Source organism: Phascolarctos cinereus, unplaced genomic scaffold (assembly GCF_003287225.1).
Source record: "Phascolarctos cinereus isolate Bilbo 61053 unplaced genomic scaffold, phaCin_HiC Scaffold_5;HRSCAF=322, whole genome shotgun sequence".
Classification (NCBI taxonomy): domain Eukaryota; kingdom Metazoa; phylum Chordata; class Mammalia; order Diprotodontia; family Phascolarctidae; genus Phascolarctos; species Phascolarctos cinereus.
The window spans coordinates 292,066,119-292,091,919 of record NW_027555958.1 but is presented as its reverse complement, the minus strand read 5'-3'; the positions used below and the strand labels follow the sequence as shown (position 1 = coordinate 292,091,919).

The window sequence follows — 25,801 nt, the reverse complement described above, 5'->3', positions numbered from 1 at the left end:
CATACTAGATGGAAAGTTATCTGAGAGGGGAACGCACTACTTGGATTCCCTCTTTCTGGTTGCTTGCAGTATTTTTTCTTTGACCTGGAAGGTCTGGATTTTGGCTATGCTATTCCTGGGAAGATACATAGACACGGCAGAGTGAGCATGTGCTTGTCTAAATGATCCTGTGACTGGATCTCAAGTTCCTAGTTGTCTCTTTTGCTTGGTGATTTTTTTCGTGATAACTGTGTCCCAAATAATAATACAGAAATGAATAAATGAACAAAATAATTATTAAGCACTTACTATAAGCAAATCACTGGGAATACAAATAGAAAAGACAATTCTTGCTCTCAAGGAGCTCACATTTTAATTGGAGAGACATCACATATAGAAAGTTTCAGTTATAAGCCAGATGGAAAGGTCTCAATGTCCTTAGTGTGCAGTGGCAAAGCACATGGTAATGCCTCTTCTTTAATGACATTTCTACTTAAATCTGTTTCTGATGTTGAACCATTACACGAGTGCCAAGGACTCTGGTGGCAAGAACTTTTTTTCCTGGTCTTTAGTAGCTGTGGCTATAGCAACTGCAGGAACATCTCCATGGGGGTTGCTGATAGATTCATCTTCCTAGAACCCATTTCATGTTTCATTCAGTAAATATTTATTCAATATCTACTAGATATAGACTTGGAATTAGGTAACACAAGAGAAGCAAACATAAAGAAGACTATGCTCAATCTCTTTGCTCCAAAACTTTCAATGGCTCCCCCACAACCTGTGCATTAATATTCCAGGTCCAGTGTTTCTTAACATGTAAACATCTGTCTTATCTGGGCCATATCTCAGCTTGTCTTTCTCGCCTTAACCTCCCACCACTACAATACATATATACTACACTTGAGGCCACACTGTTTTATCTGCCATTCCCTATACAAGCCCTGTTCTTTTCTACCTCCAAACCTTTACTCTTCTCATGCTTCTAGATAAGAATTCTCTCTCCCCTCCATCTCCACTAGTAGAAACCATATCCATCCACCAAAGAAAAAATAACATTTTAGTAGTGGACCTTGAAGCTGTACCCAATTACCTCACTTAAAGTTAATCCTTCTTGTCCCCGCATACAACTGGCACTCTGCCATATTTGGGCTATGTTTAATTCCCTCACTTATACACTCCTTGGACCGAGAAATGGTTTCTTATCCATTCTTGTCTTTCTTGTAGAAGTTAGGTGCTCAAATAATATCATTTTAATTTAAAAAACGACATTAAGCACCTTCTGATTACAAAGCACTGTGCTAGGTGCTGAAGGAAGAACAAAGTTTTGATCAAACATGACACCAGCCTTCATGGTACTCATACCCCAGAAAATGGACAGGAGGGAAACAGAGATTCCACATCAATCTAACAGAAGATTACATAAGCACATGAGAAAGGTATTATAAAAATGCCATGGGAGAAATGATTAACAGTTCTTTCTTTTCAGTTTTTTCTCTTCCTTGCCTATAACCAAGACCTCTAAGTGGTACCCAATGACATCCATGGGCATTTCTTAGTCCCACTAGTGGAACTCTTACATAAAGATAAAAAGTTATTATTTATATCGGAAAAAAATATTTAGTTATAGAAGCTATAGTGAAACAAGTTTTTAATTCACTTCAATATTAGCAAATGTAACTATGAAACAAGTCAAATTAAGTATCAGTTAAACAAGTTAAAATGCATTATTATAAATTAATAAACTATAGCAAGGATATTCAAATGTGTACAACCCTCCACTATTTGACATAATATTTATATTATGTACAGTATATGACATAACAATTAAAGGTATTCTTGAACACAACTAGGCTAAGTTTTTCTCAACTACATCTAATTTAGATTTATATATACCAATCATCTTATCCATGACATTATCCCTTACCCCCCCCACTCTCACCCCCCCCATAAGCTTTCCTTTTGAATTCCTCTAGTACTAATACTTGAGAGCAAATCACCTAGTACTTATTCACAGACACAGACTTTTAGGACTGCAATTCATTTCAACACAGCAAACATATATTTAGTGTCTACTAGGAAAGGCACTATACTGTGCTCATCACTAAAGAGAAAATGAAGATGAAGAAATGATCCCTGGCCTCAAACAGATTTAAGAATTTATCAAGTATGACCCTCCTTATTTTACACATAAAGAAACTAAGGCAGAGAATAGTAAAGGGAACCATAAATATCAACCAAAAAGTATTTATTAAGTGTCTATTTCGTACTAGGTTGAGGACAAAAGTACAAAGGACAAAACAACCCTTACTCACAAGGAGTACAAATTATAATGGAGGAGACAAGTACATATAAAAATATATAAAGCATGAATATAAAGTGAATAAATACAAACATATACAAAATAATTAAATACAAATTAGTTTTGCAAGGAAGAACTAGCAGCTGGAAGCTCAGGAAAGGCTTCATACAGAAGATGAAGTCTGGGCTGTCTTAAAAGAGAAGTTCTCCATGAGTTAGAGACAAGAAAAGAGTGAATTCCAGGCTTATGGGACAACAGGTGCAAAGGCATGCAGATAGGGGATAGAATGACATGTGTGAGGAACAGAAAAAATGCCACCTTGGTTGAATTGTTGGTAATGCTTCATTTTTCATTGTCAGCTCTGCTTGGTTTCAACTTCTTGGAACCCCTTAATAGCCTTTCCACCATCCCTCTTCAGCTTCCTCTCTAAAGTTGCCCAACCCATTAGATTGTAAGTTCCTTGGGGGCAGGAGCTGTCTTTCTTTTTTTTATTTGTATCTCTAGCACTTAAGATAGTGCCTGGCACATAGCAGAGGCTTAATAATTTTTTTAATTGAATTGAATTGCAAAGTGTGGGAAGGAAATCCAATCAGGGTGGAAAGACAGGTTGGGGCCAAGTTTTGTTTGGCTTTAAAAGCTAAGCAGAATAGTTTACATTTTATCCTAGAGGCAATAGGAAGCCACTGGAGTTGAATGAGTAGGAATCACATGGTCAGATTTGTGCTTCAGAAAAATTAATTTGGTGGCAGTTTGTAGGAAAGACTGGAATGGGCAAAGAGCTGAGTCACAGAAATCAATTAAGAAACTATAGCAATAGTCTAGGTGAGAGGTGATGAAGGCCTGAACAAAGGTGGTAGCTATGTTGGTGGAGAAAAGGGGTCAAGATGCAAGAAATATTTTGAAGGCTGAAATGGCAAGATTTCACAATTGACTAGATGTGTATGATGAGAGAGAGTAAGGAGTCAAATGTAATGCCAAGATTAAGAATCTAGGAGACTGGAAAGATGGTGGTGCCTTCAACAGAAATAGATAGATTTGGAAGGGGAAATTTGGTTTTGGGAGAAAAGATAACAGATTTAGTTTTGAACATGTTGGGTTTAAACTGCCTCCGTCCATTCCGGCATGTCCTATAGGTAAATGGTGACGCGGGAATGAAGCTCAGTGGAGTGCCAAGGGCTGGATATATAAATCTGGAAATCATCTATATAAAATGATAATAAAAGCATGGGATTGCCAAGAGAGATAATGTAGAAGGAAATAATTATAGAAGAGGGTCTAGAACAGAACTTTGAGAGGAATACTCATAATTCATGGCTCTAACATGGATGTTGTTGTGGTTGTGGTTGTTGTTCAGTCATAGTCAACTCTTCGTGACCCCATTTGGAGTTTGGATGATGAACCAGCAAGAGAAAAAGAATCATCAGACAGGTAGGAAGTGAACTGGATAGGAGTTGTGTCACAAAAACCTAGAGAAATCTCCGAAGTTGTTCTTCTTCTCAAAGAATTCAGTGCCTAGAATATAGTCCTCTTCTTCAAATCACACCATGACCTTATATTAGAGGACTCCAACATACATGTTAGGTGTTTCCTCAAGCAGCTTGGCCCCTAGTTCCTCCATCTCTTCCTGACTCTTGATCTATTCCTTCACTCCAACAGTCACAGAAAAGGATGGTCACACCCTTGATCTCACAAGTTTTCTATTTCCATCATTAACAATTCTGAAATTACTTTATCTAACCACAGTCATTCCATCTCTTCCTAGGCCTTACTCCTCCTAAATTTATTCTTTGTTCTCAGGATGATAAACAATTCTCCTACTCTCCCAAACCAACTTTTTTCTCTTAGCTTTTTCTCTTCCCTTTCCCAACCTTCCTTATCTCAACCCTATTGTTAACCAGTCTGACATTAAGCAGGCTTCTAATCTTGAATCTCTTGCCTACTAGCCCTCCCAGGGGTACTGGTGTTAAAATAGTGCTAATCACTCAAACAAAATAACTGGGTCCCCTACAAATTTATGTTGCCATCTTCAGTAAGGCAATCCTTCTACTTTTCCCTTATTAATCCTCTATTACATTCCCCACAATGGCTCTCCCTCTGCCTCCTTCCCTGCTCTCCTCAGCCTATCAGGAGAGGACCTGGCCTTTTACTTGACTAAGAAAGCAGAGGCCAGTTGTTATGAACTCTTTCCCTTTTCTCTACATCTCAAAACTCCTTGACATCATCCGGGGTTCTCTCCTCTTTTACTCCAGTCTCTGATGAAGAGATGTTCTTTCTATTCTTCAAAGCCAACCCCTCAACATGTATCCTTGATCCTATTCCCTCCCCTCTCCTATATTATGGAATCTTGCCTCCATAATCATCCCCTCTCTTATCTTTGATTTCTTCCTTTTTATTAACTCCCTACTGCCTACAAACATACCCAGATCTCTCCCATCCTTTTCTTTTTATCACATCCATTTATTTTTTAATTTTTCAAGGAACAAGTATTTTTTTAATCTATCCCTCTCCTACTACATCCATCTCCACTGAGCAACTGAAAAAAAAAATAAATAAAAACACAAGCAAAAAAACCCCACTTAACACACATCAAATAGTCTGGCAAAATAAATGTGTCTTTCTGCATTTTAATTTCATGACCTCTCTTTAAAGGAGGCGAGTGGCACGTATCATAGTCATTCTTTTGGATTGTCGTTTATTATCATGCTAATTGGAGTTAAGTCTAAATTTTTTTTCTATAATGTTATCATTGTATAAAATGTTCTCCTAGTTTTGCTCATATTAGTCTGCATCAGTTTATAAGAGTCTTGCCACATTTCTCTGAAAGTGTCCATTTCATCATTTCTTATGGCATAATAATATTCCATTATATTTATATAAATTTGTTTAGTCATTTCCCAATAGGAAGACACCCCTTAATTTTCCAGTTTCTGGCAACTACAAAAAAAAGCTACTCTAAATATTTTTGTACCAATAGATCATTTTCCTTCTTTCATTTCTTTGGGATATGGACCTAGTAGTGGCATAGCTGGGTCAAAAAGATATGCAGTTTGGTAACTATTCAGGGAACACTGCTTTCCAGAAGGGGTGAACTAATTCACAGCTCCACCAACAGTGCATTAGTGTACTTATTTTCCCACAACCCCTCAACATTTGTCATTTTCTTATAATCTTTTACAACCAGGTAGATGTGAAATAAAACTTCAATGCTGATTTAATTTGCACTTCTCCAGTTATTTGGAGCACTTTTTAAAACTGATTATTGATAGCCTGGATTTCTTCCTCTGAAAACTGCCTTTTCATCTTTAGACTATTTATCTACTGAGGAATGGCTTTTACTCTCATATACACTTAAATCAGTTTCTTAAGTATCTTGGATATTCAACCTTTATCAGAAAACATTTTTGCATTAGATTAAGGAGCTGTTGAAAAGTGCAAAACTTTTTAAAATGCATATAATCAAAACTATTCATTTTATCCTATGTGACCTTCTCTATCACTTACTTAGTCATGAACTATTCCTTCCACTACACATAGATCCAAACGGTAATTTCTTTCTTTCTCCTCAATTTGTTTATGATGTGACCTTTCTATGTAGGCCATGGATCCATTTGGAATTATGCTTGGTATATGGAAATATTGGTCTAAACAAGATTGCTACCAGATTGTTATCCAGTTTTCCCAATCTTGTTTGTTAAATATTAAGTCCTTTTCCCAGTAACTGGGATCTTTGGGCTTATCAAACATTATGCTACTGTTTGTTTCAGAATCTGTTCTACTGATCAACCTTTTTTTCCCCCTTAAACCAGTACCAAATTGTTTTAATGGTTGTTGCTCTGCAGTACATTTTGAGGCTTGGTACTGACGGACTCCATTCCTTCCCACTTTTTTCATTATTACCTTTGAGATTCCTGACCTTTTGTTCCTCCATGTAAATTTTTATTATTTTTTCTAGGTCTATAAAATATATTTTTGGGAGTTTGGTACAACAATAAGTAAATTAATTTAGGTAGCATTTTTGTTTTTTATTATATCAACTTTATCCATGAATAATTAAGTTTTCTTCAATTATTTATTTCTGCAAAGTGTTTTTATAGTTAGATACATATAGTCTGTGGGTAAATCTTGAAGACATACTCTCCAGCATTTTATAATTTCTGTAGTTATTTTGAATGAAAATTCTCTTTCTAGTTCTTCTTGCTGGGTTTTGTTGATTATTTATGGGAATGATGATGATTTATGTGGATTTATCTTATATTCCGCAACTCTGCCAAACGAATTTTTAATGGACTCTTTAGGGCTCCCAAAGTGTACCATCATTTCATCTGTAAAAAGTGATTTTGTTTTCTTTGTCTATGCCCATTCCCTCAATTTCTTTGTCTTGTCTTACTGCTACAGCTAGTATGTCTAGTAGTATGTCTATGACTATGTTAAGTAGTAGTAATGATTACAGATATCCTTGCTTTACCCCAATCTTACTGGAAAGGCCTCATCTCACCCATTCTTAAAAAGACAAACAAAAAAATTTTCACTTGACCTTCCCCTATATCTTTTCTTGATTCTCAAACTCCAGGAAAATGCTGACTACTCTTATTGCCTCCATTTGCTCTCCACTCACCATTCACTTCTCAACTCTGCAACCTGGTTTCCAAACTCATTTCTCAAATAATATCCCTTAATGATCTCTAACTCTGTTGGTCTTTTCTCAGTCCTCATCCTTCTTGATCTTTCTGTAGTTAAAACTATTGAATACCCTGTCTTGTTAGGATACTCTCTTCTCTCTGGGTTTTGATGACATTGTTCTCTTGGTTTTCTGCCTACCTGTATAACTGTTTCTTCTCAGTCTATTCTGCTGGATCATCATCTATATCATGCTCCCCAAGTGTGGTCAGCTCCCAAAGCTCTACCCAAAGCTATCTTCCCTTCTTTCTCTATATTCTCTCACGAAGTGACTACATCAGCTCTCACGGTCATCACTATGCAGATAACTTCTAAATGTCTACCTCCTGAGCTCTGGTCTAGTATCACCAACTGCCTCCTGGACATTTCTTCAACAAAATTACTTTTTCCCACCCTGGACTTTAAAACTTCCCTACTTTTGTCAAACATACCACCAACCTTCTAAGTTAGCCAAGTTCAAAGTGGCATTATCCTAAACTCCTTACTCTCCCTCACCTCACATATCCGATCAGTTTTCAAGTGTTTTCAATTCTATCTTTATAACACCTTCACATCTATAACTTTCTCCCCACACATATAGTAACCACTCCATTTTAAGCCCTTACCACATCTTATCTGGACTACTGAAATAGACCCAACTGATCTTCCTGCCTACCTCAAGTCTTTCTCCTTTCCAGGCCATCTTCCACACTGATGCCAAACTGATATTCCTATGGTATAGGTCTGACCAAATTATTCCCCTGCTATTAAAGAATAGAATAACTAGGAATTATTTCAGAGATCATCCAGACCAATAGTCTTTAAAGTGGGGAGCTATAGCATGACTCCAACGGGTGCATGATCAACCAGACTGAAGGGCAACAGCTCATTACTAGGTTTGTCTCCAATACAACCACACAATCCCCTTTACTCAGCTCTGCCAACACTTCTCCTTCAGGTGTGGTCCCTTGAGGGTGGTTCTTATCTAAACTGACAAAGGTACCTATAAAGGGACAATTTTCCCACCACCAGCATACCCTGCCTGCCCACATTACCCCATGATTGGGGTAGGTGTCTTTCTGAAGGTTCTGTATTCCGAGGCAGTAGCTATTGACTAAGAAGAGCCTTAGCCCCACTTTTTGTTTCTGGGAGGACAGAGTTAGGTCCCACAGATTGAGATCTCTACTACATTATTTCTTATCCCAAACCCACTCATCTTCCAAGCTTCCCTACATCTGTTGAGGAAACCACTATCCTTTCTAGTCAAGCAGGTTTGAAACCTTGGGTTCATTCCTCCTCATTCTCAATCGTACCAGACATCAAATCAATGGCCAAATCTTGTCACATTCACTCCATTCTCTTTCTTTACTCACATTTAACATCTTAGGTCAGGATTGGATGATAACAATAACCTCCTAATTGGTCTCCCTGCTTCAAGTCTCTCCTACCTACAATAAGGTGTACTATAGCCTCTACCCCAGCCAGGAAATCCAGCTGCACTGGCTGAATCATTACTTTCAGGCCCAAAAACAGTTATGTAAGGAAGGCTAGGGTAAGACAACTATAATCTCCAAGGAGGGAAGCTCTACATACAAGTCAACAAGCTTGCTTTGGCTTTTCACTTCTTTTGGATATTCTGGACTTTCATCCAAAACCAGTTCTTCACTATTGACTTTGACTTCCTCAGATACACAGTGATCAGACTCAAGGTGAAGCCTCAAGTGTTGGCCTTGGAAAGGCCAAAGTGACTAAATTCCCACCCAGTCCACTCAGCCAAACCTACTCTCCTCAGGGCCCCTGTTTGGCTCTTGGAGTCACACTTAAAGGGCTGGGGCAAAAGAGGGATGCAGATGGGGTCTCTCTGGTATGGCAGTAGAAAAGCTCATGCCCTGTATGCCCTGTACCTCTGGCCCCATCTTAAAGCAGCCACAGACCTCTCTGCTGTCTGGCTACAGTCTTTGGGACTGATGGGACCAGCTCACAGTGCCCTTCCCCTTCAGCTTCCTTCTCCCAAACTCTGATGGAGAGAGAGGAGTGCCTATAGAGTACCAGGGATGATCAACCTTCTACAGTAGAGGCCAAGACAACCGATGGGAACCACAGGAATCCTCCAAACATCACGTTACCCTCATCCCTCTTTGCCATCAGGGGTGCCTTATTTCTGTATTGGACCAAACTCAGCTTGGATAGAGGGTAGAAAGGGCTCATTTCTACCACTAATGCCCACAGTATCTCTACCTCAATCCTTTGCCCCCAGTACTTTTCCCAAGCACAAAGTGATGAACTCACTTTCCTGAAATTAGCAACATATCAACACACTGTATATATGGATGTACATATATCATGGATGGAAAGAGCCCAGGTTGGGAATGGCTCCCCATTAGCAGCCTTATCTGATCCCCTGGCACTGTTCCCAGCCTTTTACTTTCTCCACATCCAATTACTATCTCCTAATCTCATCTACCTCCAATCCAGTTTCACTCTATTTCCCACTTAGATCCTAGGGTCTGTGTTCTCTAGCCTTTGGCCAGCATCTGTTGCCTTGTGAAGGATTAGTGACTAAAGTGTTGATATCTCACTCCCAAATGTCATCATATTTGGGATGGCCTAGGAGAGTTATGGGGTGATGGTGGGCAAAGCCTATATCAGTGTGTCTAGATAACCTTGAACTTCCAATCCACAGGCCTACCAAGATGCCTACCTAACCCTGTATTTCTATTGTATACACTGGACTTGAATCAGAGGCTTACTTACTTTCTCTCACTTACAGGGTCAGTCCTGGGCAGCATGGAGAGAGGGGACATATCCCAAGAAGCAGAGGTTCCAAGAAAGCCAGGTAAGTAATGGACCCCCTGGTTAGGATCTGGCCTGGACATAGGTAGGGCATGTCCTGACCTGAGTTCTTTCACCAACCACCACTCCCCTTAGCAATTGACTCTCCCTCCTCAGCCTCCTTCCTAACCCCTGGGCTCCTAATGGGACCCTTCTCAGTTCTGGCACGTAAAACGAATCTTGAGATTCAGGGGAAAAAAAATTCACACAAAAGGTCCAGAATATCAAGGGAACTAATAAAAAGAAATGCAGGGGAAGGTAGCCTTGCTGTTCCAGATCTTAAATTGTATTATAAAGCAGCAATCATCAAACCTACTTGGTACTGGCTAAGAAATAGAGTGGTGCTAATGCATTGTTGGTGGAGTTGTGAAATGATCCAAACATTTTGGAGAACAATTTGGAACTATGCCCAAAGGTCTATAAAAATATGCATACCCTTTGATCCAGCAATAGCACTTCTAGGGCTATATCCCAGAGAGATCATACAAATGGGAAAAGGACCCACATGTACAAAAATATTTATAGCAGCTCTTTTTGTGGCAGCAAAGAATTGGAAGGGGGGGGGCAGAGCCAAGATGGTGGAGCAAAAGCAGTGACTTGCTTGAGCTCTCCCCCAAATTCCTCCAAATACCTGTAAAAAATGGCTCTAAACAAATTCTAAAGCAGCAGAACCCACAAAAAGACAGAGAAACAAATTTCCAGACCAAGACAGCTTGGATAGTTTATCAGAAAGGTCTATCACGCTGGGCAGGGAGAGGAACAGTTTGGTGTGGACACACAGGCAAAACAGGCCTCAATGAAGCTGGAGCAGGTCTCAGAGGACTGAATCACGGGCAGCTGTGGTGGTTTCCAGACTTCTCAACCCACAAATGCCAAAGACAACTTAGAAGGTCAGTAGGAAAAGTCTGTGACTGCTGTGAGAGAGAAGCTTGGTCCCAACCCTAGTCCCAGAGTGCAGCCTGGTGCAGCGGCTGCTTCCAAAGCTCTTAGCCCACAGACTGAGGGGGAATCGAGTGACTGATCAAAGAGGAAGTGCAGGAACCTCTTGCTGGTGCTGAGGCAGGATTCTCTTGTGTCTGGATCTGAGTCACAGTTCTGCGTAGTGGTCCTGGGGAAAGAAGGAGTGCTGGCATGGTAGACCTTGTGGCAGTAGTGAAGAACCAATCCTCCTCACAGTTCCAAGGCAGAAAGGAGTGCTTGTGATCACTCATAGACCAGAGCACAGGCCAGGAAAGGAGTAAACACCTCACCCTTGGTCATACCACCTTGGAAGAACTGAAAACTTACAGGTCCCTGGAAGTATCTCTGAAAACAGCTGCACAAAACCCCAGCATCTTGGGACAGTGCATTCTCCACACTGAAAGCAGACCCCTACCTTAACAAAGGGTTTAAAACTCAAGTAAGTGGCTGGGATCATGAGCAAACTGTGCAAAAAAAGTCAGACCATAGACTCTTTCTTTGCTGACAAAGAAGATCAAAACATACAACTAGAAGAAGACAACAAAGACAAAGCTCCCCCATCCAAAGCCTCCAAGAAAAATATGAATCAGTCCCAGGCCATGGAAGAGCTCAAAAGGGATTTTGAGAAGCAAGTAAGGGGAGTAGAGGAATATTATAGCCAAATTCCAGAATTCCCAGATCAAGGAGAAAATATTGCAACCAGCCAGAAAGAAACAATTCAAGTATGGTGGAAACACAATCAGGATAACACAAGATTTAGCAGCTTCTACATTAAGGGACCAGAGGGCTTGGAATATAATATTTTGAAGGACAAAGGAGATAGGACTACAATTAAGAATCACCTACCTAGCAAAACTGAGTATAATCCTTCAGGAGAAAAAATTGATATTCAGTGAAATAGAGGACTTTCAAGCATTCTTGATGAAAAGACCAGAGCTGAATAAAAAATCTGACTTTCAAATACAAGCCTCAAGAGAACCATGAAGAGGTAAATAGGAAAGAGAAATCATAAGGGACTTATTAAGGTTGATCTGTTTACATTCCTACATGGAAAGATGATATTTGTAACTCATAAGACTTTTGTCAGTATTAGGGTAGTTGGAGGGGGAAAAAATTATATGTATAGAAAGATTGATAGAGTGAACAGGGTGAGTTGAAGATGAATGGGTGATATCTGGAGAATAAAATTAAGAGGTGAAAGAGAACTATACTGGGAGGACAAAGGGAGAGGTAGAATGGGGTAAATTATCTTACATAAAACAGACAAGAAAAGGCTTTTACAGTGGAGGGGAAATGGGTGAATGTGAGAGGGAACGAGTGAATCTTATTCTCATTGGATTTGGCTTAAGGAGGGAATAACATACACACTCAATTGGGTATGGAAAGCTATCTTACCCTACAGGAAGATAGGGGGGAAGAGGTAAGAGATGGGGGGGGTGAGACAGGGGGGAGGGCAGATTGGGGGAGGGGGTAATCAGAAGCAAACACTTCTGAGAAGGGACAAGGTCAGAAGAGAGAATAGAATAAACGGGGGTGGGGGGGTGGGATAGGATGAAGGAAAATATAGTTAGTTTTCCACAGCATGACTACTATGGGAGTGTTTTGCATGACTACATAAGTATAACCTGCATCCAGTTGCTTGCCTTCTCAATGAGGATAGGTGGGGAGGGAGGGAAAAATTTGGAACCCAAAGTTTTAAAAACAAATGTTAAAAAATTTTCACATGCAACTGGGAAATAAGTTGTACAGGCAATGGGGTTATAGAAATCTATCCTGCCCTATAGGAAAATAGAAGAGGAAGCAGATAAGAGAAGGGGGGGAAGGGATATAAGGGAAGGCAGATTAGGGGAAAGGGTATTTAGAACGCATGCTGTTTTCAGGTTGGGGGAGGGACGAGATGGGGAGAAAATTTGGAACTCAAAATCTTATGTATCTGAATGTTGAAAAGTAAAAATAAATAAATTAATGAATCTTAAAAAAAAGAATTGGAAATTGAGAGAATGTCTATCAATGGGGAATGGCTGAACAAGTTGTGGTATATGAATGTAATGGAATACTATTGTGCTATAAGAAATGATGAGCAGGCAGACTTCAGAAAAACCTGGAAAGACTCGTATGGAGTGATGCTGAGTGAAGTGAGCAGAACCAAGAGAACGTTGCACACAGTGACAGCCACGTTGTGCAATGACTAACGTTGATAGACTTAGCCATTCTCCACAATGCAAGGATCTAAGACATCTGCAAAGGTCTCATGATAGAAAATGCTATCCGTAGCCAAAGAAAGAACTATGAAGTTTGAATGCAGATCAAAGCATACTATTTGCTATTTTTTTTTCCTTCTGTTTTGTTTTGTTTCCTCATTCTGATGGTTCCTCCTACTGGTTCTAATTCTTCCTTACAACATCACTAATGTGAAAATATGTTTAATAGGAATGTATATGTATAGCCTATATCAGATTGGGAGCTGTCTTGGGGAAGGAGGTGATGAGGGAGGGGGAGAAAAATTTAAAACTCGAAAGCTTAAGGAAGTGATTGCTGATAAATCAAAATAATTTAAAAAAAAAGAAAAAAATGTTAAAAAAGAAAAAGAAAAAAAGAAAAAAATTCAATTCTGTCATGATACAGATAGGGATGCAGTATTGTGTAGTAGAGAGCTGGTCTCAAATCTAGGAAGTCCTGGATTCAAATCCTACTTCTTACAAATCCTGGCCAAGTCACTTTAATCTCTCAGTGCAGTAGGCAACTATTTAGGATTATAAAGTTGCAGAGAAGGTGCCAACCTGCACTGGTAGAGGACATTCCTCACTGAGGGCTCCCTATACTAATGAATCCCTAATAAGATCATAAGCTGGAGCAGCTAAGTGGCACAGTGGATAGAGCACCAGCCCTGGAGTCAGGAGGACCTGAGTTCAAATCTGGCCTCAGACACATAACACTTACTAGCTGTGTGACTCTGGGCAAGTTACTTAACCCCAATTACCTTACTCCCCCCGCAAAAATAAGATCATAAGCTGCAAGAGGATGATGCTATTTAACAGTATGTCTTATATTTCCCTCGAATAATCCTAAAGTACCTACCTAATACAATGCCTAACTCAAACTCTTGCTGTTCACTTTCTCAGCTAGATTACTTCTTATCACCCTGGTTATTCTAGTATCTTCTTCTTAGCAAACTAGTTCACACCAATCATAGCTCTCAGGGCTCTATCCTTACTCTTCTTGCTTGGGTAGGACTCTAGGCAATATTATCTGTTTTATTAGATTAAATTAAACATCTTTTATCCAGAAATTTACCTCTTCAGATTATTTCCTACATGCTATATTTAATATGAATCAGACTACTATATTTTAACAATGGAATCACCAAAGACAGAACTGCTGACCTTTCTTAACCTTGCCCTATGCTCAGTGGGTAGCATTATCATCATTTCTCAAAACAACTCAGGCAAAGAAACTCAAAGTAATTGTTCAACTCATCCTTGTTCTTTCAATCAGCTGCCAAATCACATTCCTTTGATATGTGTGTCAACTTTTTCAAAAAATGATTTATTAGGTAGTGGTGGAATATATGTGTGTGATAGTTTTCAGGAGGGTGGAGAGAAATGGTAAATTCTTCCAGCTAAGCACTGAAAGTGCCAAAATTACTTGCAGCCTATATGGTGATCCCTTCCCATTAACCCAGGGAAATCTGTCATCTTCTGCCACCAAGAGTGTTTTAGGATTTTATCGTCAGCTTTCACTACAGAAATTTGGAGACAGAAAAAGACAGAAGATCATCTCATCCAACCCACTACCCTCTCCCCTCATTTTATGAGAAACTGAGGCCCAGAGAAAAGAAGTGACCTGGTCAAGGTCAAAGCCAGAGAATGGGAGAGACAAGTCTTGAACACAGGTCTTCTGTTCAACTATTTTCCCCTGCATCATGATATTCCTTTTTTTGCCACGTTCCATACTGAAATCCTCAGTTACCCTATGGTTCTCTCACTAACAGTACTAGTGACTACAGAGAAGGTGCATAGGAAAAATAAAAGATACAAAACCTCTAAAGAGAACTAAATAGTTTCCTCACTGGTTACATTGAAACTAGATTTCTTTTCTCTATCTTTAAGAGGACTGAAATCGACCTTTCCCTGAGATGGGAAAAATCAGGCCCTTTATCTAGAGTAGACTCCACTCCTTTCCTCCTTGTCTGAAATCCAGAGTTCTTTGATCTTACTTAACCAATCTGACCTTCCTTCCTCCCACTTCGTAGCTCTGTCTCCCAAACTACCCCACTTTCTTCCTCTCTTTTCTAACCCATTAGCTTGGGGAAGGGGAAAAAAGAATTTAGTTCCTCCTAAAGTTTAGTATGGCATTATATTGCTTTTAGATTCTGGGATGAGTTGGTATAGTAATGGTAACCTTCCAGCCCAGTAACAGGTCAATATTTGTTTCAAAGACAGCCCTTTAATTCAGTAATCAGTCCATTAATCTAGAAAACAAATGGAAGCCTCTCTCCTTACTCACCCAAAATCAATGGCTCTTCTTCCTTCTCTTAGGATCTATAGAACAGAGGTCAGCCACTTAGCATCAGAACTTTAACTAAGGCAGATCAACCTTGCCTTTTCCCAGTGTTTGGAAATCGAGAGGGTGCCAACAGCAGCTAGAAACAACATCTAGTTAGCAAGACCAATTAGTTACAACGGGAAGCTATCAGATGTGGGTGACCACAGTCTGGGCAACCTTTTACCCAGCCTGCCAGCCCACCATTTCCCCATCTCTTCCACTCCTGATGACCTCCACAACAGCGTTTGGTGACATTTTGTGCCACCTGCCTTCAGTGCAAAAATGGCTAATTTACAGGTCTACTTTTGCACCTTACTTCTGAAAGGTGATGACCTCTAGTCTACATAAACAATGGGATAAATCCAGAGAACAAGCTAATCCAAGAGTTTACTAGGAGAGTAGCTTGTCCTTTGTACACTTTCCCCAAGGGTAGGGCAGACGGAAACAGTGAACTATACACTCCATAAACCTCTGGGAATCCTTGTGTCAGAGATTTTCATGACATGAAGGGCCCAGTATACTCTGGAAGATTTTTTTTCCCTTCCCATATTCCTTACCCAGAAAATATAAACATGGTATATTGAGATCAACATTCCCCCTGCAAGTTCTCAGTTTATGACATAAAAAGAAGTTTTATTAAAAGAAAATAAGAGATTCTTGAAAGGCCACCTTTAGTTTCAAAGACAGACAGAAGGATACAGACACATTCCCAATTACAAGTATTTCTTGCAGAGCCTGCTTCCCTCTTGCTTCCATAAGAACTGTCTTCTCCAACTTTCCCTATGAGCAGAAGTCTTTAACTTCAGACCTAGCTCCACAATCCATGCCATTTCTTAGGCAAAATAAGGTCACTACAATCTCTAGGTTTCATCTTTCTCCCGAAGAGAAGGGAAATGCTTTCAGAGTCCTCTTCCTTTTCTCAGTTACTATCATTTTCCTATTTTTTTCCTTCCTCTACCTCCAGTTTCCACTAGTTACTAGCCTCATCCTTCACCCACTGTAATTTCAAGCAATTTTTTTTCTCTCTTGTCCCTCAAATTGGCAAAGGAAGAGGAAAGATGACAGCAGCCTCTATGCTCTAGTGTAAGCCTTTGTACATAGTATAAGTGCTCTCATTTGGAATGGCTTCTTCTTTTCTGTTAGTCCATATCAACATAGCAGGTGAATGTATGTAGTTTTTAACTCTTCTTCCACCCCTTCTCATTCCCTTGCAAGGAAAAGGGAATGTATACCTTGACTGGAAAAGAGAGACATTAGAGGTGGCATGGTAGTAGTGGACAGAAGGTCGGCCAAGCAGCCAGTACGTTTCAAGGGCTCCTTCTGATATAGAAAAGCTATGTCACCACAGGCAAGTCATTTAACCTTTCAAGATTAGCCAATCACTGGGAGTTTTGGGGAGAAGAAACCACAGATCCCAGCAAAAAGAGACTTACTTTTCAGAGGCAGTGGGCCAAAGGTATATGAGAAAGCAGAGTGCACTCTGCTTGGAGGATTGCTCACAATGCTGGGAAGAAGGAAGAAAGCATACCATTTATGTGGTCAGCTGTCAACCCAAGGACTTAACTTTCCTGAGCTATCCAATCTAATCTATCAAACACTTATTAAGCACCTACTACATATAAGACACTGTGGTAGGTTCTGGGAATAAAGACAAAATTAATTTTAAGAGAGTCTCTGTCCTAAAGGAATTTCTATTCTACAGGGGGTGGGGGGATGTAATGTGTAAACAGATACATGACATACACATACATATATATATATATATATATATATAAATGAGATGATAATTTGAGAAGGAAAGAGAGAGTATTAATGACTGGGTGGTCAGAAAAGAGTTCCCACAGGAGGTGACTCTTGAGCTGAGTCTCTTGAGGGAAACTTGGGAGTCTAAGAGATGGAGGTCAGGACAGAATGAATTCCAAGGATGGAGGGGAGAAGGGAAACAGACAGCCTGTGCTTGAAGGCAAGGGACAGAATGCCAAATTCAGGAACACAAAGCAAGCCAGTTTTGCTGGAACACTGACTATGTGAAGGAGAGTAATGTGAAATAAGCCTGGTAAAGTTAAGCTGGAGTCTGAGTAGATCTTTAAATGCCAAAACAGAGGACTTATTATTTTATTCTAGGGGCAACTGGGAGCCACCAAGGGTACTCAATCAGGGGGAGTGGCATAGACTTCTGTTTTAAGAATATTATTTCAGCAAATGTGTGAAGGATGGATTTCAGAGTTCAGAGACTGGAAGTTGAAAACCCAAAATGGAAGCTGTTGCAGTGTCCAAGCAAAAGACAATGAGGACCTGAAAAGGGCTATGTGAGTGGGAAAAAAGGGAATAGATGGAAGAGATAGTATGAAGGTAGAATTGACAAAACTTGACAATTGAATATGGGTGGTAAAAGAGAGGGAAGAGTGAAGGATGAATGAAAGTAAAACTGGATAAATGGAAAGATGATGGTTGCTTTAACAGAAAAGAGAAGATTTGTGGGAAGGATGAGTTTGGGTGGGGAGATAATGAGTTCCACTTGAGACACTTCGGGTTTAAGTTATACAGGAAGCATCCAGTTAGAGATATCCAAAGGTAGTTTATTCAGGACTACAGCTGGATATACAGGTTTGAGAGTCATCTGCAAAAGATAAAGCAATATGAAGCAATGAGATTCAAGAGACATTGTTGAGAGAAAAGGGGGCCCAGGACAAAGAGGACACTCAGGGTTAGGGGTTTGAATAAGGATAGTGATTAGTAAAGAAGAAAGGTTGGAGAACCAGTAAAGAACAGTGTCATGGAAACCTTTCTCCATGGAGAGGAGAAAGATTATCAGGGAGGATGGGATAGTCAATGCTGTCAAATGCTGCAGAGAGGTTAAGAATGGTGAGGATCAAGAAAAGGCCATTAAATTTAGCAAGTAAGAGACTGTTTGTAAAGAGCAATTTCAGTTGAGTGGTGGGAATGGAAAACAGACTGCGAAGAGTTGAGAAGTAGAAGCAATGAGTCTAGACAATTTTTCCAAAAGGGAAAGATTTTTGGGTTTTTTTTTTAAAGGATAATAGGATCAAGTGAAAGTTTGGGGGTTTTTTTTAGGGATGGGGAAGAGTAGGGCATGTTTGAAGACAGTGAAGATAGATCCAGCAGGTAAGGAAGGAAAGCTTGAAAATTATAGAGAAGAGATGATTGTGGGGGCAAGCTCAAGGGACGGCCCTCGGCCCTCTTCCTTCTCAAGGCTAACCCCTCTACTTGTACTAGGGCAAGTCTGGAGCAAAGGAGGATAGAGTTAGGGATAATGCTGGAGACTTGATGTGTATGTAGAAGTGGGGAGAACAGGGGAGCTCATGATAGGATGCCTTATTTATTTCAGTAAAATATAAAGTCGGATCCTCTGTTTTGGGGGTGGGGGTAAAGTTTGCTTGAAGAGAGAAGAGGTCTGTTACAGAGACTGTGGTGAGTGGGACAGCAAGTTAGTCAGGAAAAAACAAAAGGTTTCCATACAGCAGCAAAGAGCCAGTTGAGATTACATAAGAAATTTGTAGTGGACCTGCTCAAAACTCCCATACATGCCTTCCTCTATCTTTACAGACAGTAGCTTCATATGGGTATTTATCTTTCTGCTACACTACTAGAAACTCCTCTTCCCTGTTCTAGTCCCAGCCCCAGCCCCTGCCCCAACCTCTAGCACCATCTCATTTTGACTGATCCTCATTGGGGGTTGCCAAAGATGTCTGCTCCATCCAATGCTCCTGACCATGCCACCTAATCAAAGCTTGGTAGAGGACTCATATTGCTCTACAGGTCAAACCCTGAAAAAATCTCACCTGGAACAAGACCCTTAAAGCAAAGGATAGTGATGTGTTTGTTGGTTTTTGGTTTTGTTTTTAACCACGTGAATTTAATAAGCTACTATATTCTAAGGCTTAAGAAGGGCTGAAGTGCATCATTGATAAGAATGTTTGGATGGAAAGGAAGGAAAATTGGTACGTATTATCCAGGGGTTCTGGACCACAAATTTCCTTTCCTTTTTGTTACATCTGATGCTCTTTACAGAGGCTGGACTTCAGTGATGATACAAGTCAATGATGATACAAGTCAATAACTTTAGGGGAAAAAATAGTTAATAATAATAATAACTAACATTTATATAGTACCTAGTACGTGCCAGGAGCTATGCTAAACATTTACAAATATTATCTCATTTGACCCTTACAACCCTGGGAGATAGGGTTTGGGTTTTTTTTGGGAGACAGGTTTTTAAGAGAAATCTTTTGAGGCTAGAAGAAGCAAATTTACAACTCAGTATCAGCATAAAATGTCTTGTATGAAATTAATTTGAAATGCAAATGAGTAATAGAAGCAAGCATATACTCACTAAACTGAGATGGGGCATTAGGTACCTATCAATTTCATATAGGCCCCCAAAAGGCAGGACTTCTAATTTAAGCTTATTTGTTGACAAGAGAAAGGTTGTTTGGACAAATGAGGAAATATTTTTGGATTTTCACTTATTACACTAGGATATCTTGTATACGATTGCAATCCTAGGGAATTAGAGCCCCACATCATATTGACTCAAACACTAATAGTTCTGGAACTAACAAATGGGGATGACATTATTTAAATGTTTACTGTTAGATTAATTTGTTGGTAGTAACAGGTACATTAATGGTAATGTAGAGCACTTCTCAAAACCATAAGGATACTACCAAGTCTTTCTTGGTCATCATCATCATTTGCTTTAAACCCACAGAGAAACCCAAGACAGAGGTCAACTCATTTAACATAATGTAGAACCCCCACCCCCCAAACCTGGTACATCACCAAGGCACAAAGGATTCAGTTCCTTCAGAAAGCATAGCAAAAAATGATTTGGCACTGCATCACATTCTTAAAATCCAATAGGATCTCTTCTATTCCATCCAGGTAGAATGGTGTAAATCAAAAACATACCTGATTTGGCAATGACAGTGAAGATTTAAGAGGGCTTAAAAAAAAAAAGGATGGGAAAGCCATTCTCTTTTTAAAAATTTCACTTTATGTATGTGCAAGAGGAAAAAATACCCCGTGATCCCATTATTATCTGTGATAGAAAAACCTGGCATTGATACCATCCCCACCCTGCCCTGCCCTACCCTACTGTGGCTGTTAGGCAAGTGTCTGTATCTTATACCTGAACCCGGCCAGGCTAAGCCACATGTCCAGAGGTGAATTCACACTCAAATCAGAAAGCAACAGAGGCTGGGGAAAGGCCAAGTCACCCAAAGGCCAAGTTCTCGTTTAAAACACCAGAACGCTCCCTGCCCCCCGCCCCAAATCTGCAACCGCGCCAAAAAAAAAAAGCAAACCATCACCAAACTCTCGGGTTCCTGGGGGACGCCAAGTCAGCCTGGTGCCAATCCTCCTCCCCGTCCACTACAGACACTGCCCAACCCGACCCTCCCGCCTGCGGGACTCCGGCTCCCTCTCTCCCTCCCCGGGGGCGTACACGAGGCGTACTTCTCCCCTGGGGGCCCCGGGGACTGACAGGAGGGGCGGGCGGGGGCGCGCTCGGGACCCTGGGGGCGTGGGCCCGGGATCCGGCGGCCTGAGGGTCGGGCAGCACCGGTCCGCAGTGGAGGAGGAGGAGCAACGTCCCGGGGCCTAGGCCGCGCCAGGCCCTGCCCGAGCCCGAGCCGCAGCCCGGCCGGGGCTGAGCGTGGCCTCCCCGCCGCCGCCGCCGCTGCCTGGGGCCGAAGGGGGCGAGGTCCTCGTTACCTGGACGGGTTCCTGCAGCACCGTCATTCTCAAGGCTCAGGCCCGCTCTCCGTCGCGCCTCAGGCCCCCCCGTAGCGGCTCCGGCCCGGCCCAGCCCCGGCTCATTTAAACTCAGCAGCGACCGTTACCGGGGGATGGGGGAGGCCGAACGGCTGCCGAGTACACCCGAGTGCACGACGGAAACCGCCGAAGCTAGGGCTGGCCGGAAATGCCCGAGCTCGGCCGGAAAAGCACGAAGGCTGGCGGAGGGGCAGAGCGTTGCCGGATATGCTGGAGGATTAGCCAAAGAAAAACCGAGGCTGATTTAGACGGAGGAAGCTCACGCTCCTCTAGGGCTCGGTTACCCGCGCACGCCTTGACCAATCAGCCGCAAGCAGGCTAGCCGTGACGTCGCGTGGCGGTGGGCTTCGCTGCGCGCTCCTGGCGCCTGCGGAGTTTAATCAATTCAGCCGTCTGTGGCGTCTTCGCCACTTTCATTTTAGGACTGGAACCTGGAACTCAGTGGCTCCGCGCAGTACTTGGATATGGAACCGCGGGTTATGGCAGGAATGGAAAATTTAAACTGTGGTTCAGTGGGGACAGTGCTGGAATCGGAGCACCCGAGTTCGAATGCCTCTGCCCCTTGTAACCAGTATGACCTTGATCAAATCGTTTCAACTCCCTGGCCCTCGGTGTCTTCATCTGTTAAAATAAGGGGATTGGGTTAGATGGCTTCTGAGGTCTCTTCCAGTTCTAAATCTATGAACCTGTTCAGCACTAACAATGTGCAAGTATGGTTTAGTTCTTGGGTAATTCCACACACAGAGTCAAGCCTTTAAGTTTAATTGAATTTAACAAGCATTTATTAAGCACTTATGATGTGCAAATATGGCTTAGTCCTTGGGAACTTCCGAAAACTGAGTCAAGCCCTTTAATTCGATTTAACAAGGCATTTATTAAACACCCACAATGTGGCCTAATCTATGGCTTAGTCTTCCAGGGGTCTCCACAAACTGAGTCAACCATCCCTGCCTTCAAGAAGCTTGCATTTTACTTGGGGAGAAGGGAGAGGATACAACATTTACATAGAAAAATAAGTAGGAGATAGTTTGAGAAAGGACCCCCCAAAATGGAGGAATCAGCAAAAACTTCCTTTCTTTTTTTATAGGTTCACTCTAGGCTTTTAGGCCCTGGGGAATCAATTCACACTAACCAAACTTACAAGCCACAGATTTATCCACTAGAATGCCAAATTATCGATTTGCACTGGGAGATCTATCTGGCAAGGTAACTCCAGTCATTTATTCCAAAGGCCAAATTACAGATCGGAGCACTGCTCAGTGAGCAGGAGAGCAAAATAAGTTGGGTGTTCTTAAGAGATATTTCCATCAAGCTGTAGTGGGATAGATGTATTTGAATAAGGAGTTTCTAGTCTTTAGAGTCAGAACACTTTCCCTCCTGGAAACACACTGATACATTCTTACTTTTTTTGTTCTCTGTGCCTGGAATACACCTCCCACCTCACCTGGGTCACAGAATCCCTGGCTTCCTTCAAGACTCCTCTCAAGCACCACCTTCTACAGGAGGTCCATTGCTTCCTTCTATCTAACCTGAGGTTGTCTACCTAAGGTTACCTTCCCTCTATACCTAGCCACCTAAGTGGCACAGTGCATAGAGCATTGGCATCAGAGTCAGGAAGAGGTGTGTCCAAGTCCAAGGCACACCTCTGTTTGCCCAAGTTTTCTCAACTGCAAAATAGGGTTAGTAATAGTCCCTATCTCCCGGAGCTATGGTGAGGATCAAATGAGATAATATTTGAAAAGTATTTTGCAAACCTTAAAGTGCTGCACAAACTATTTAAATGCATATTGCTTCTTCCCTTAGAATGGACTAATTTTTGCTTTTTTGTTTATTTTCCCATTGCTTAGCTTACCCAGCATTTATAAATGCTCATTGATTTACCAATAGATTTTGCAGACCGACACCTTTTCATTTACGACAACTTTACCCTGGGCGTGTTATGTTAGGTAGATCCCAGATCATCTTACCTTAGTTAGAGAGAAACAGTGTGGTATAGTGGAAAGAGACCTGGGTTTGAATCTCAACTTTGATACTTACTAATTGTGTAACCATGAACTAGGCATGTCAGTTCTCTGAGCCTGAGTTGTTTCATCTGCAAAATACCTATAATGATTACCTTACAGGAAAGATGTGAAGATCAAATGATGTAAGACACTTGGCAAACCTTCAGATATTATGTGGACATCAGATATATTTCCTATAAATGTAGATAGAACACACATGTTCTAGCTATACATAACATGTATGTGTGAAATAGGTAAGTTTTACCTATATATAACATATGTATCTACATGAGGTATATAAATTATATCTTTGTTTATATAAGATTTGCATAAGAGTTATATATAATCTCCTTAGTGAGATTGGGAAGATACCCTGGACTCCTTGATGGGAGACATAGGAGATACCCTTTACAAATTTACCCTTTACAAATCACCTCTGCCATAGATGGTTAACCTTATAAATCATTTGGTGTTGATTCTTCTGGGTTTCAGCCTCAAAGGGTGATATAAAATCTCGTGAAGTTCTAGGGGTATACCTTATTTGGTTCTTCCATTAAACCCATGCACTGGCTATATGTAAAATACAAGATGCATATAAACTCTAAGTTGTGTGGAAAAGCAAATTGGATAGAAAATGCATTTGTACATGCATATCACTCTGCATTGTGAACCATTGCAATAACCTTCTTCCTGCCTCAGATCTCTCCCTGCTTTAACATATCCTCTACTCTGTTGCCAAGGTGATTTTTTCTAAAGCACAGATCTGACCATGTCATCCCTCTGCTTAGTGAGCTCCAGTGGTTCCCCACTGTCTCCAGGATAAAATATAAAATCTTCTGTCTGGCATTTAAAGCTCTTCCAAATTAATCTTAGCACACTGCCTGGCACATAGTAGGTACTTAATAAATGTTAATTGATTTGACTTTATAATCTAGTTTCTTCTGGCCTTTCTAGTCTTATTATACCTTGTTAGCTTCCTTAAATTCTTGCTGCTTTTCACACACAACACTCTTTTGTCTCCTGTTTCATTGCACTTGCAGAAAGCCTTTCCTGATCCCCTGTTGTTAGTGCCTCCCCCCTTCTCAGATTACCTTCTAGGTACTCTGTCTCTCAATAGCCAGACAGAAAGATAGATAAACAGGCAGGTAGATAGGTAAGTAGATAATGATGTCCATATAGTATTCCAGGTTTGCAAAGTGTCTTACATCATTTGATCCTCACATCTTTCCTATGAGGCAAGCATTATAGGTATTTTGCAGATGAAGCAACTCAGGCTCAGAGAATTGAAGTGATTAGTCCATAGTCACACAATTAGTAAGTATCAAAGTTGAGATTCAAACCCAGGTGTCTTTCCACTATACCATGTTACCTCTCATGTCACTAAGGTAAGATGAGTCATGATTTACCTAATGTAACATGCCCAAGGTAAAGTTGTCATAAATAAGAAAGTGTTGGTCTGCATAATCTCTACTGGTAAATGAATGAGCATTTATTAAGCACTGACTGTGTGCTGCAAGTCATGTCATCTCCCTGATGTCATGGTCCTCTTCGAGAATGAAGGACAAACACAACCTGTGAGTTAGGAACCATTACTATCCGTATTTTACAGTTGAGAAAACTTGGGAAAACAGAGGTTAAGTGACTTGCCCAAGTCACACAGCCAGTATAATTAGATAGGGGGAGAGAGAGAGAGAGAAAGAGAGAGAGAGAGAGAGAGAGAGAGAGAGAGAGAGAGAGAGAGAGAGAGAGAGAGAGAGAGAGAGAGAGAGAGAGAGAGAGAGAGAAAATATTAGGATAGTTTTAAGGTGAGGTGGAAGGGGCATTCCAGGCACAGAGAGCAAAAAAAGTAACAATGTATCACTGTGTTTCCAGGAGGGAGAGTGCTGTGATTCTGTATTTTATAGATCTTGTATGCAAATAGTTATTTACATGTTGTCTTCCTCATAAAAATATGAGCTCTTTAAGGGAAGAAACTGCTTGCCTTTGCGTCCCCAGTGTTTGCCATAGTGTTCAGCACTTAGTAAGTGCTCATTGACTCACTGATTGATTAGGGCATGGAATTGGCTGGGAATGCTGAGAAGCAGTGTGATACAGTACAATGCTAGATCTAGAGCCAGGACAATCTAGGCTCAAATCCTGCTTTTTACATTTACTAGCTGTGCACGGCCATTTGTGTGTTTGTGTATATGTGCACACGTGAGTTTGATGTGTGTATCACATGTGTAATTGGGAGCAAACTGCTTCACCTCAACAAGCCTTAGTTTCTTCATTTAAAATAAGGACAATAATGCCTCTGGTACTTACCCCACATGGGCTTGTTGGGAGGCTCAAATAACATAGCGTATATAAAGCACTTAGTAAACTTTTGAGTGCTATGTAGATGCCAGTTACTATGGGCAGCCTGTTAAGTTAGTTCGCTAGTACATGTATTGTGGACAGATGCCACAAATAGACAATGAATTGAATAGGATAAGGCTAGCTAGCATTGCATGTGGGAAATTGCACTGGGCTTTCAAAGATCTCAAGTGGTTTACTGCTAGAAAAGCCTACCCTTTTCACACCAATATTTTCCTATAGATGTTAGAGGCTGCTGAACACGAACCACTTTGATCTCAAAATAAGTAGATGTACTTGCTGATCTTTGATTTCCGCATCCTAGCTGCATTCTTTCATCTCTTCTCCTAGAATTCTTGCCTTTCTTAAATACTCAGCTCAGGTACTTGCTCTT

At 40.9% G+C, this 25,801-nt stretch overlaps 1 protein-coding gene across 4 annotated transcripts in view; it reads right to left on the bottom strand.

The window, feature by feature from the left end:
- CDC27 (cell division cycle 27) overlaps positions 1–21,307 on the bottom strand; it is a 105,799-nt gene extending 84,492 nt beyond the window's left edge. For 2 of the 4 annotated variants that reach the window (XM_020997532.2, XM_020997533.2), the window contains exon 1: positions 21,011–21,301. In XM_020997532.2, the coding sequence (XP_020853191.1) occupies positions 21,011–21,037 (27 nt within the window). In that variant the 5' untranslated portion in view covers positions 21,038–21,301. Of the gene's footprint in view, positions 1–21,010 lie in introns of all 4 variants that reach the window. The other 2 variants (XM_020997535.2, XM_020997534.2) reach the window with 2 other exon arrangements.
- Positions 21,308–25,801: the final 4,494 nt, after the last annotated feature.